Source organism: Python bivittatus, unplaced genomic scaffold, assembly GCF_059951505.1.
Source record: "Python bivittatus isolate LINGU-HERP-01145 unplaced genomic scaffold, Pbiv_v1 ctg000020_np1212, whole genome shotgun sequence".
In the NCBI taxonomy this organism is placed as follows: domain Eukaryota; kingdom Metazoa; phylum Chordata; class Lepidosauria; order Squamata; family Pythonidae; genus Python; species Python bivittatus.
Genome location: NW_028277030.1, coordinates 108,103,120 through 108,115,970, shown reverse-complemented (window position 1 = coordinate 108,115,970; position 12,851 = coordinate 108,103,120). Strand labels below are relative to the sequence as shown.

Genomic DNA, 12,851 nt, shown 5'->3' with positions numbered 1-12,851 from the left:
GACCAGCCTGTTTTTTTCAAACATGAACTTTCTTTTCGTGTTTGCATTTGCATTTTTATTATTTATTTTATTTTCTTTATCTTTTAGGATTGGCTTTTATTATTGATGGCTTTATTTAATTAGTTTTATTGAAGATTGTTTTTTATCCTTTGTACAGCACTCCAGGCTCCTTCTTAGGAGGAAGAGCATACACAAATTAATGAATGAAGATATTCATCCATTACTGCATCTAGCAACAGAGTTTTGTGACATTTTAAAGAGATGACAGTCAGAAGCCAGAGATTGTCCATGTGAATGGAGCAGCAATAATGTCTTCCACTTTATCTGTTTCAATTCTCTGAAAAATTATCATCTCTCTCCAGAGGGACAAGGAGAAGAAAAGGGATTTGCTCATAACTAGATGACCAGAAGGAAGAAGGCATGCCAAATAGCATGCTTTGATAGAAATCTTATAGTTAAAAGGGAGAATAGCTTAAGTGGAGTGCAAGAAGTGAGAAGAGTTGGGAGATGCTAAGGATAGGATGAATGGAGGTTTGGTTTCCATAGACATTTTAAAAAACAGTTAAGAATCCTAGTGGTAAAGCAGGCTAGACTTTTTGGGATTATTTGGGGGAGTGTGAAGTTATCATTTGTGCAACATTTCCATATAAGGAAATCTCCCTGCAGTTCAAAGATTAGACCCTTTGCCCACTTGAATTTTGAAGTGGAACAGTGCATGTGATTATCTTAACTGAATACCACTTCTTTCTGTTGCATATATAAACCAGGTTATAGTAGGCAGTAGATAAATAAAAAGTTTAGAAGTGAGATTTTGAAATTTCCAGTTGGTACACCAAACCCATTCTCATAAATTCCTGCTGAGTGGAGATTTGAAGAACTTAGGTATCCAATTCCAGTATTTGTTCAATGGAAACATTTCATTAAACAATAAAAGTTATGCCTCTAGATCACAGTTTGCTCTCTCTTCCAGCTCTTTCTATGGCTTTCTACCAACCAATTGGCTAATTCACTTTAGCATGTTAACATATTCCATTCTTAATTATACTCCTATGAAAGAATATGACATCTTATTTTCTCCATTTTTTCTGAAACATGTGGATTGGTAGGAATGGTTCTGGAATAATAGTTTATCATCTCCTTATGATTTTCCAGATTTCTCTGTATATTTTTATTATGTACACACAAAAGGCTATATATGCCATGATCTGATTAAAATTTCATTTAGATTAGGCACAACAACTACAGTTAATGCCTAAGAGATGATTGCATAATTCAGGCAGAGCATGAACACAAGTCAGCAAGAAGACAACCATGCTACTGATAATAAAGGGTTACTATCTTTGCTACTAGGCTGTTTAAATCACCATTCTACTCTACATTTTATGCCAACAGCAAATGAAGACAGAGGCACCAGAAATGAGACACGTAAATCTTGCCTTATCTAGACAAAAGTTTCACAAGGGAAATACAGTAGAGAAGGGTGACATTTAAAAGATACATCTAAGAGACTGATCATTTCCCTGCAGGTGTTTATGTTGAATCCATCACTTTTAATGTCTGTTCCTATACAATAAAAGAGACAAAAATGTTATTCAAATATTTATCTGCATCCGATGGAAACACAAGATCTTCAAGCATGTTAATCTCTCCAGTTGAAGCAAAAAAAAAAAAGTTCTTTATTTTTGTTAGATCATTCTGAAGAAAACTAAATATCTTTCAGAAGGAAGATCATGTGAATACTGGTGTCAAGACACAGTTACCTAGCAAGTTCCCATTTCATCACAAAAAGTTTTTAATGAACATTATTTTCAGTAATTTTAACAAAAGCAAAAGAAATTTGATTGAAAATGTGACCTAGAAAAGCTTTAAATATTGTGTGTGTGTGTATACGCGCACACACACACACACACACACACACAAGCTTGCTTGCTTGCCACACAAGCTCAGACATTTAGAGGGACCAGATTGGGTATATGCATTCCAATGGCTGAGATATGGCTTTTTGTCACATGCACAGACATCCCAGCCCCTCCCAATTCTAGATATAGAAAAAGGGTTTGGTTCTTTAAAGAGAAGCAGAAGCTGTGCACTGAACCTGGAAAACAGTTCTATATCCCTGGTAGCCTCAGAATTAATTCACTGGAATCCCAGAAAGTAAAAAGTCCAGGAAAAGTGAAATAGAAGAACAGATGTTTTGGGAAGCATTATTTTGAAGGAAACAGATAACCAGGAATTTGTATTAGATTATGATGATTAATATATCCAATTTCAAGGCTGTCCAGCTCCTTGACTTTGGGCAGCTTACAAATAAAAAAGAAACATTACATTTAGAAATAGAACATTTTTTTTTAACTTTCTTTTTCTATATGGTACTAATTATCCCTATTTCTCTGTACAAAGTAGGAAACTCTGTTTTATGTTAGCCTTACAGCATACTTCAGAATGTGCATAAGGATATTTTCTTTAAAATCTCTCATGATCTGTAATATTCATTTGGAATTTTTTTTAATTGGGTTGCTGTCTCTGGTAATCTGAACAGCTCTGTAACCAATCCACCTCACTATTACGTTTGCAGTTTGGATATTTAAAGTGGAAAGGGGGGAAGGGATGCTACATTTTGTGTCTTTTTTTAAAAAAAAAATAAAATTTGGTTTTGTTTATTTCTTGTGAGATTGGTCTGTTTCCCACAGAAGGGCTGAATTCTCTAGCCACATACCATTAAGCAACATAGCCAGGAGGTTATGTTATAGATATTATTTCCTTCTTTTAAAAAAAAGTTTACCTTGTAATCACCAGAAAGTGTAACGGGAACTAGGGATAACTTTGAGGAGCAGGAGGAAAAGCCACAACCAAGACAAGGTCAGACAGAAGAAATTCAAGTCCAAGGCATAAATGTAATTTGGGAAAGCATTCCAGACTTGACCCTCCCTAGTTCTCACAAAGAGGGAGGGAGGGAGGGTATTCAGACTTGCAAGATTCTGTTACTTAATGTTACCAATAATAACAGTAGTATTAGCATTCATAACTTTGGTTTTCTAGTCTGGTCTACCTTGAAGGGCTGACAGACAGAATAGCATGCAAGCATCCCACACGCTAGGGTTAGGAAGAAGAAGCCAGAGGAGCTGTCCCCAGAAGATAGGTGGTAACAGCAGGAACCACCAAGCTGCAACTCCAAGCGGTAGGGCCAAGGTATAAAGACCAGGAGGACTTCCAGGTTTCTACCCTACAGGCCCAACGGTTTCTGCTGAAAATGCAAACAAATATGACAGTTGTCTTCATGCTTATTGGCACCCAGATCATAACTGTGCCTGCTATTATTATTACTAGCATTGTTATTAACACTTTATGATATAGCTTTAAAAAAACCCATTTGTAAGTGAATTTAAACTCTCACCAAGGACAGTGAAAACTTAAATTCAAATAGAATTTACACTGTTATGCAAGAATTAAAAATGCTGTGAGTGGCAACTCAACATCCAATTCTTTGTATCAGTGCCTTGTGGCTGTGTGTGTACATTCCTTATATGTATTTTATTTTGAAATGTCACTTTTTTTTCTTTTGTAAACAAATTGCATGTTTGTCCAGAAATCAGCTGGCTCCATGGTAGCTTTGAGACTTGCTCTTGATGGGATCGCACTTCCTCAGAAGAAGCATGTCTGTGATATGAGGGGTTCTCTTGGACTCACAGCTTCTGCTAGAGAAAATGGCAAGAAAAACCTTTGCCCAGATTCATCCAGCTGTGCACTGGATGAAACCATTCCTAGAGCAAGATATTCTGGCAACACTCATTTAGGCCATCAGCTTACATTTGGATACCGTAATACACTCTGCAGTGACTGCCTCTGAAAACTATTCAGAAAGTGCCATTGGTGCAAAATGAGTTGCTTGCTTCCTGGGAGGAAGAATCGTTTCAGGAGAACAGCCCCTGGTTTGCAGTTATTGAACTGCCTCCCAATAAGCATTCAGGATGCTGATGATTACCTATAATGCCCTTTATAGCCCAGGTCCTTATTATTTTGGGTGCTGTCTTTTTCAAGTATAGTCTGCCTATCCTGTGCATTCAACTCAGGAGGGCGTGCTTTTGATTACTTCTCCTCTGAAGTTTGGACACAAGCTCAGAGGCAGACTTTCTCAGAGGCTATTCCAGCCATCTGGAATAGCCTCCCTCCTCAGTTTAGGATGCTCCCCTCCTTGTTCTCTTTTCAGAAAGAGAGTAAATTGTAGGATCATAGCAGGAATGATTGGAAGGGACCTTGGAGATCATCTAGTCCAAGCCCTTGCACAGTGTAGGAATCCCCTACAACAGCAAGACACTACTAAAACAATGGGGTATTTGGAATGCAGAGTGTGATTCATGGATGCTATGCTTTCATCTGGATTTTAAAAAAAATACACTGTGGTTATAATCTGGTATTATTTGTTTCTATGATTTAGTGGTGCTATTTTCATGACTGTAAGCTGTCCAGAGAATGTGACAGGGGCAGCATAAAAATGTGTGAAACAAACAAATATTCTTGTTGGTAGCAAGATGAAGCAGAGTTTTATCATATGGATAACAGTCCATTGGAATTTCATGTTATTTAGTTTGGTATTTGGCTATAATCTCAGAATTCATTTCACACAAATATACTGGGGGTGGGGGTAATACTGACAAACTGTTTAGAGGCTAAATGTTCTTTATTTGATTGAACGTGCTGTGCTCCTTTAGGGCTTCCATTGCCACAACTTGTGGTAGCTCAGATACAAGGATGCCAAGTAGAGTGATTAAGAATAATTGACAGCAGGAAGATTGGGACAAGCTAGTTAAGCATTCCTATCATTATTATTGGTATCAATAAATATTTTACAGTTTGGGTTCAGCACCATGGAGAGAAACACTATAGCCAAGAAACAAAATAACTTCATACTGGTCTGGAGCTACTAGTAGGGTTTTATACTATAATCTAATCAGAAAGTTCTTCTAAAGTCCTATGTCACATTTTAAAAGGCCAGAGTCTTAATGGGTCATTTTAGACTCTTTAGAGTCAGAAAGGATGCTTGAGGGATCAGGGAGTGGTTCTGCCTCATTCTGGGAGGTTCTGCCATTATTTTCTGAAATTAGTTGCAACTTACTTTTTGTTATGACTCTATTCAAAATAGTCTGAAGTTCATTTGCAGTAATTTCACAATCCTGCATAAAAGAGGGAAAGTAGAGATTGAGGAGACATACACACAATAAAAAGAGACATAACCATGGCCACGAAACCCTTATCCTTTGGTTAAATTTCAATTTGAAACAATACCACAAGGAAGATTCTGTAGTGCAGCCAGAATCAAGCTTTACTTCAGTAATACTCCCAAATCCAGTTCTTTGCAGCTAGGATTCATTAATTAAAATGGGATTAGTTCAAATATTTGTGGATCCTTCTAGACAGAATAGCTAGAGATTTCATGAACAAAGGAATGCTTTATTTCTGTGGATAATTACGCAATTGGATGAATGCATGCAGACTTCTTGCCGTGAAGAAGATGTCACACTCACATTACTTATGGGAGTAGCCCCATATGCATATTCGCAAGGGATATGTATATTTGCAAGGGAAGGCTGTTTCAACAGCCTTGGCTTACTGGAGATTGGTATTGGTGTTGGTGCTACATTGATATGTCTCTCACCCACAGACCACTCACTGGTCTAATATGTCAATTAAAAATTAGGAAAAAAAATTATTTCTGCATTGTTCTTTTTTTCTGCTCCAAATTTCTCCCTCGCCCCTTATCTCTTTCCCTAAGGTGGAAGCTTCAAATGCATATTTCCAAGGCATGTGACAAAGAAAAAAAAAATCAGAAACAGTGCAAATATTGATGAACAAAGGAAATATTGATCAACAAACAACAGAACAAACTGGACTTAAGAAATCATCATCAGAGAAAAGATTAATCCTCTCTACTATAATTTCCTTGGTCCAAATGCTCTCTCCTGAAGTTAATTCTGTCATTAAAAAATACAATAGCTGATAGGCTAATATGTCATGTAACAATCTGGCAGAATTCTGCTCAGGCAGGATGACAGAGGACCACCAAGAGATGAGTGGGTGTCAGGAAGACCATGTCTAGTGGATGATTAAAGGGGGTGGTTTGGAGTGCAGTTGAATGCTGTACTAATGGGATTAGAGACTTGAAGTTATGGTCCTTCAGGATAGTACCCTATATGATAAGTGCATTAGCTACCATTTACTTCCAAGTGCAGTTCAAGCTGCTGGTTATCATTGTTATCAATGTTATCAATGCTCAGGGCCTGGCTGTCTTAGAGGTGGCTTATCCCAAATAAATTCTGCCTGGCAAATCAGATGAATGGAGGGGGCCTGCTAAAGGTCCCCTCCAAACAGGAGTTATGAAAAGAGAGATATGGAGGAAGGCATTCTCAGTGACTGCTCCCCTACTTTGACACAACTTGCACCCCAAGGAAAGAATGGTCCCAGTCTTACAGTCATTCAGAGAACAGTTAAGACCTGGCTATACCAGATGGCCTCTGGAGATGAAGCAGCTGAAAAAGGAATTTCATCACTGGTGATATTGTTGCTATTATACTGTTTTGTGGTTTATTTTGTATTTTATTGTATGATTATTTGTACTGCATGTTGATCCTATTTGTACACCATCTAGAGCAGGGTTCCTCAACCTAAGTCTTAAAGTTGCCATCTAGAGCCTCTGGAGTGAGGCAGTTGATAAATCTTATCATTCGATAAATAAATGTGATCATTCTGACCACATAGCCCTTTGGACATAGAGGCAGAAAAGGTGCTTCAGAGCACAGAAGTTGCCTGCATCTCCTTGAACCAAACACACATTTTCACAGGATTGTGCTGCAGCTGCAGTGGGCACCCAGAAAGGGTGCAACTGCTTTAAAGAGTATCAGAGAGGCACTATAAGCCTTCCCCCACATACCCCAAAGTGTAAAATCAACTCTTTATCTAATCTTGAATATTCATTTATACCTTTAATTCCCGCTTACCTCCCCAGAAAGCTTTTGGAACAGACTTTTGAATTCGTCGTCTATATCCTTGCCTGTAACATGAGGCTAAAAGGGAAGAGATTGTAAATAGCATACTTTTACTAAGCAAGGCGGAGCTTCTAGTGAAGACTCCTGGGGCATTTTGACTAAGCAGGTAGCTTGCAGGAAATACATTCTCCAAGAGTATATGCCATAACAACACTAGCTGTAACAGCCCAATCTGACTTCTATGACATATTCTGTATAGCTGGATTCCTCAACCTCAGCAACTATAAGATGGGTGGACTTCAACTCCCAGAATTCCCCAGACAGCACGGCTGGCTGGGGAATTCTAGGAGTTGAAGTCCACCCATCCTAAAGTTGTCAAGGTTGAGAAACCCTGTTGTATGGTACATTTTAGCTTATACCTAGCTTTGTTAATGTCTGGGCAGCCTATTTGATCTCTCTTCTATTTTCCATCCATTGGAGTATTTCAGTAAGGAGGGAAAACTAAACTGTGAAAAGTGATCTATAATTCCAAAAATTATTTGCTATGAAATCCCATCAAGCAGGTTTCTCAAAATTTGTGGTGTCAATATAATTTTTGTGAAAACCGACCCACATAATTATTGATGGCAGCAGCCAAGCAAGCATGCCATTTTTATCAGCGGCTTCCCAAAGTGGTAAGCTTGGCACCATCTCCTCTTCCTGGCTCTGAAGCACCCCACCCAGGCCTGCCCCGCTTTTCCCTTTCAGCCATGAACCATGCATGGACCATGCATGGACCAGTTCCTATATCCCCACGAGTCAGAAGTATTCAGATTCTATGGTCTCTTCCCACCTGCCTCGCAACACTTATGGACACCCAGAAATTTGTGATTCCTCCCCCTCAAATTTGTTCACTCCCTCCCCCCAGGTGCAGGACCCACCAGAAAGTTTTGAAAACAACACTTGTTGCAATCTAACACCATTTCTTTACCTCGGAGAAATGCAAGTCTGCCGACATCTCTCACACTCTTACTGAAAACAAAGCTAGGGCAGACATGTTTTAATGCCAGCCTTTTAATCTCCCAGTTTCCTTTTCTAATAAAGAGTTCTTAGACATGTGAAACATATACACTATTTGGTAAACTTTCAGTTTGCCTGATAATGGGATTACTTTTATATGGATTTCAAAGTAAATATGTTAATTTGATTCTGCTTAATTTACTTACCTCATATGGATTAGCAGTGACAGTGTCCCCAATTTCTCTATAATTAAAGAAAAACATTGCAATTATGGTGGTTTATAGCTTCAAAAGGCAATACAATTAAACAAAAACAAGCTACAAAAATATAAACTTGTACTACTTGAAATATAAGCAATCATTTTCAAAGCCAGTTTAAAAGAATAGCAGAATGACGGGGGAATGCTCGTTAAAATAACCCATGTGTGGCTCTCCCCAAACAGGGTTGGTCTGTAATCTGGGGGTACTCCTGGATCCATGCCTCTTGTTTGAAGAGCAGGTGACAGCCTTGGCTAGGAGGGCCTTTGTGCCATTTATGGCCTTTTTCTGGGTTGGGATTGCTTACTGTATGCATGCCTTGGTCACTTCCCATTTGGATTACTGCAATGTGCTCTTCATGGGGCTGCCTTTGAAGACCATCCAGAAACTTCAGATAGTCCAGAATGCAGCATTTCAAGCAATTATGGCCACCTGTGAACCCTCTGTATTGATTGAGAACTGCCAATTTGTTTCCTGGTGTAATCCAAAGTGCCGTTGGTCACTTTTAAAGCCCTTCATGTTCAGGACTTGGGCATCTATGGGACTGCCTTCTCCCAGAGATCTCTGCTCATCAGCTACGTCCTGACCCTCAGGAAATGTCATCTGCAAGCACCCCAGAGAAGGGCCTTTTCCATTACTGCTCTCCTTCTCTGGAACACCATTCCCCTGATATCAGACAAGCCCCAACTTGGTTAGCTTGTCAGAAAGGATTTAAGACCTAGTTGTTCAGTAGGTCTTTGAGGTCTGAGAGGTTGCATTTGTTTCCTTCCTGGAGGGTGAATGTTTATATTGATGATTGTTCCCTTGTGTCTGAATATTTGAAATTGTTGGTGTTTCTGGTTCTTAATCCTATTACTATCTGGAGGTCTGGAGGCCACTCAGAATCATATAACTACCACATAAATCTAATTAAGCAAGCAAGCAAGCAAATAAGCTGAAAGACACCATCTAAAATGCATCAGAGAGCCCTGAAAATATTCTAGAAGTGCTGTACTGCCTTGTTTCTTGCCTGACCACAAAGCTGAATGAGGGAAAATAGGAACTGAAAACACCCCATCCTTTCCCAAAAGAAGGCAGCAGGATGAGGAAGACTGCCAAAGATTCCTGCAATGTTGCCTTCTCCTGTATATATTTGCCTGAACTTAAGTTTCTTTTTGGATGCCTTTCATGAGGCTCTTCAAAGTGAAGATGACCAACAAAAGGACTTTCTCAGTGATCGCAACCTAATTGTGGGCAAGCCTCCTAAGTGAGAATCACCTGGCATTTCCTACAGGGTCATTTTAGTGCCTTAAACTCTGACTTTGTTTATGATCTTGGAATCTGAATTGTTATAAATGTGTATATTTAGTACAGTGTATTTGGTTTAAGGTCTTTACTGGATTTTTTTTCCAGTGCTATAATTGTTTTAATTATATTTTTGCTATTGTATTTTGTTCCTTTTATTTTTGTGAGTCATCCTGAAAACTATGGATATAAATACCTTTAAAAAATAAAAATAACAGCCATTGTCAAATTGTATCATTCTTACTTAATACTAGTGTGCTCAACTGCCTATGTTTGCCTTTCTTGCTACCTATAATTTCCACCTAAATATAGACTTAACTTTCACTCTAGTCTGAAAAATAACCGAAAAGCAGCCTACACCCAGATAAGCAGGGATTAACCCCTGATAAATAATCAAGCAGAAAATGATACCCTAATCAAAGAGCACCTCTTCTCCAGGAGCCTACGCCCAGATAAGCAGGAATTAACACTAGACAAACAATCAAGCAGAAAACAATACCCCAATCAAGGAACTACAAAAGAGAAAACCACTCTCCTGCCAGCACTGGCAGGGAGCAAACCTCACACTCACTAGCACTGATGATGTTACCTAGTTGGGTAATGAAACATCTGCAAGCAAACAACCAAGCTCAGAGAGCACCAAGGACTCCACTTTAGAGCTCTCTCCTCTCACGTCTCTCCAACTCAATTTACCATCACATTTCCTACAGATCAGAGTTGTCTTTGCTTTATGCTCCCCTGGTTCTCAGCCTTTTTTGGCTCCCTCACCTCTTTCCTTATAATTCATTCTGCTTCTTTTATCATCTCTCTACCCCAAACTGTTCCAACTGTGAAGATGGATGAAGTTCTCTATGGAAGGGATGGGAAAAGGGAGAATTAAGACTGAAAGAAAGGGATACTTGAGTAACATTAAATTCCTTGTGGATCCGTTTTATATTTGTATATATTAATAGACTGAGAATTATCATTGCCCAACTCTCAGGTTCACTCCACCAACTTCACATATAGCTTTTTATTTTATAGCTGTAATCACTTGATCAAAAAACTTGATTAAATAGCCTTCATTCTGGAATGCAGGAATTGGGATCCTGTGATCCTCTAGATAACTCAGATGACAAATCCCACCATTTAGACTGCTGGCCATACTGGCTAGACCTCATGGGAATTAGAATTCAATTATATCTGGGAGACCACAGATTCACCACTCCCTTCCAAATGCACACATATTAAATAACTTCCATACAAAATGGCATGACACCTTTTGGCATGTGGTGGTAGAAGATACATACTGAGCTTTAGCCTGTTTCTCAGAGAAGATCCTAAGGCAGAACTGTCCATCTTTGAAAGGCTGAAAGGTGGATGGCACAATAAGATATTCTCCCTGTGGCACATGGAAGCGATTTGATACTTCACGCAAGTTGACATATGGGTCTGAGTGAGCTACAGATCTGTTTGTTGAGAAGAACTCTCTGCTTAGATGAACATCAGTTTGATTTCCTAACTAATGAGAAAAAAACAGTAAGAATGAAAACATGAATTGCACATAGGTACCAAAATAGAGAGCGTGACAAATATTCCTTTCAAGCAGGTGCATAACTCATGCATGCTAGGATTTCATTTACCTAACTCTGTCCTGCCCAACATATACTGGCATACTGGGCAGGGCTTTGGCTTCATCTTGCATATTTACCTTACTGGACCTCAAGGATGATTCATTAAAGCTGAACATGACTGCAGGTTGAAAATGTTGCTGCCTCTTTCTTTTGGTTAGCAAACTGAATTCAACATAGAACTTAAATCTAACCCTGATCAAATGTAGCCAAGATCATATTATAGAAATCTTTCCTGGAGAACGTTTGGATGGTAGGAGTATTAGACCTGGGCTATGGAAATTTATATGACCAGATAGCAGCAAATGCTCTTCTGTGTCTGTTTACTGCCATCTAGCGGTTATCCAGATTTTTGTACGCTAGATCTGGTAGCTCTAAGATGGCTTCCATATTTTCAAGATTAAGATTATAAACAAAAACATATCTACATATCTATCTGGTTGGGATTTTGAGTGGGATTTTGTTCTTTCAGTTGACACTGTTATTGGTTGGTATATATGTTTTTCTCTCAGGCTTTTGACTGTTATACACTGGTCCTACTATTGTCTTGCATACCATTCTGGTCTCTTCTAAGAAAAAAAAGCAGTTCATTATCATTATTGGTAATAACAATACTGAAATCAAGTAAATGTTTTATATTTGGCTGTGTTGTTTTGGCCAGCTCTAACTAGCATATCGTTGGCCTTGAAATATTTCACAGTATTTGTTTCTGCACTATTTTTCTTTGCCATCAACCAATCATTTTCTTCTTACAGAATGATGAATGGGAACACACTGTGGGTTTATAGAAAATGTGAGCTGATTTGCAGACTGCAGAAATACTTTCTCTTGTGAAAATGTCAAAAGAGCCATTTTTCAAAGCTGATTTTTCTGACACTCTTTCCCTTGACTTAAATGGTCATCCACTCACTGAGCTTATACCATATGAGTTTTTGTGTAGCAGATAATACAAATCTGTTCCAACAGCATGCATGAGTTATAAAGCAAATTAGCTGCTCCACATTGAACAAAGACATGAAAATCAAGCAAACAATGTTTAAAAATTACCTTTACTACCTAAGTTTGCTTTCTGAAGAATGACTCATTAAGGCAGTCATGCAAACCAGGTGGAACTTGTTTAAAAACAGGGTGTGTTCCATTATCTACTGATAGGATATCTGTTAACTACCAGTGCCACATAACCACCCCATTTGATACATTGATCATGGGGGTCCTTAGGATCTAATGAAGCATGGTAGTGAGGTACTACTTTTGTCATTTTGGCCCCCCCTTGTCCCCCACCCCTGCAGATACTACTGCATTAGGCATTTAAATTACACATAACATTCTATGCTACTTTATGTGTTACACCTTTTTGACATAATCATAATACAGAGTATGTTTACCATGCATTTCTGGTATGCTATACAGAGCTAGTGCATAACTGGTATAAAGCAAAGTTTTTACTTTTTCTTCTAGAGCAAATCAGTCCTTTTTCCCATCTCTTCCACTCAGTCAGGAATAAAAATGCTTTAGAGAGAAAGGTTAAGAAAATGGTTGCCTACATAACTTTATGTTGTACTTTCTGCACTGTTAGATATGCAATATAATGGTAAACTGGTTTAATAATCTGAAGAGCTTTACAAACCATATTTCATATTTTCCCAAGAAATATTAATTGTTCCCATATATCACCCAGTCAATTGTCAGTTTGGAAGCATCAACATTTAAGAAGATGATAA

General features: G+C 38.5%; 1 protein-coding gene across 3 annotated transcripts in view; it reads right to left on the bottom strand.

Moving 5' to 3' along the window:
* Positions 1-12,851, bottom strand: part of LOC103056703 (calpain-8) — a 56,992-nt gene that overhangs the window by 10,327 nt on the left and 33,814 nt on the right. For 2 of the 3 annotated variants that reach the window (XM_025165460.2, XM_007426283.3), the window contains 5 exons: positions 10,810-11,021; positions 8,186-8,222; positions 6,993-7,058; positions 5,114-5,171; positions 1,499-1,563 (listed from right to left, as the gene is read on the bottom strand). In XM_025165460.2, coding sequence (XP_025021228.2) covers positions 1,499-1,563; positions 5,114-5,171; positions 6,993-7,058; positions 8,186-8,222; positions 10,810-11,021 — 438 coding nt within the window. Of the gene's footprint in view, positions 1-1,498; positions 1,564-3,087; positions 3,245-5,113; positions 5,172-6,992; positions 7,059-8,185; positions 8,223-10,809; positions 11,022-12,851 lie in introns of those variants that run through there. The other variant, XM_025165461.2, reaches the window with a different exon arrangement.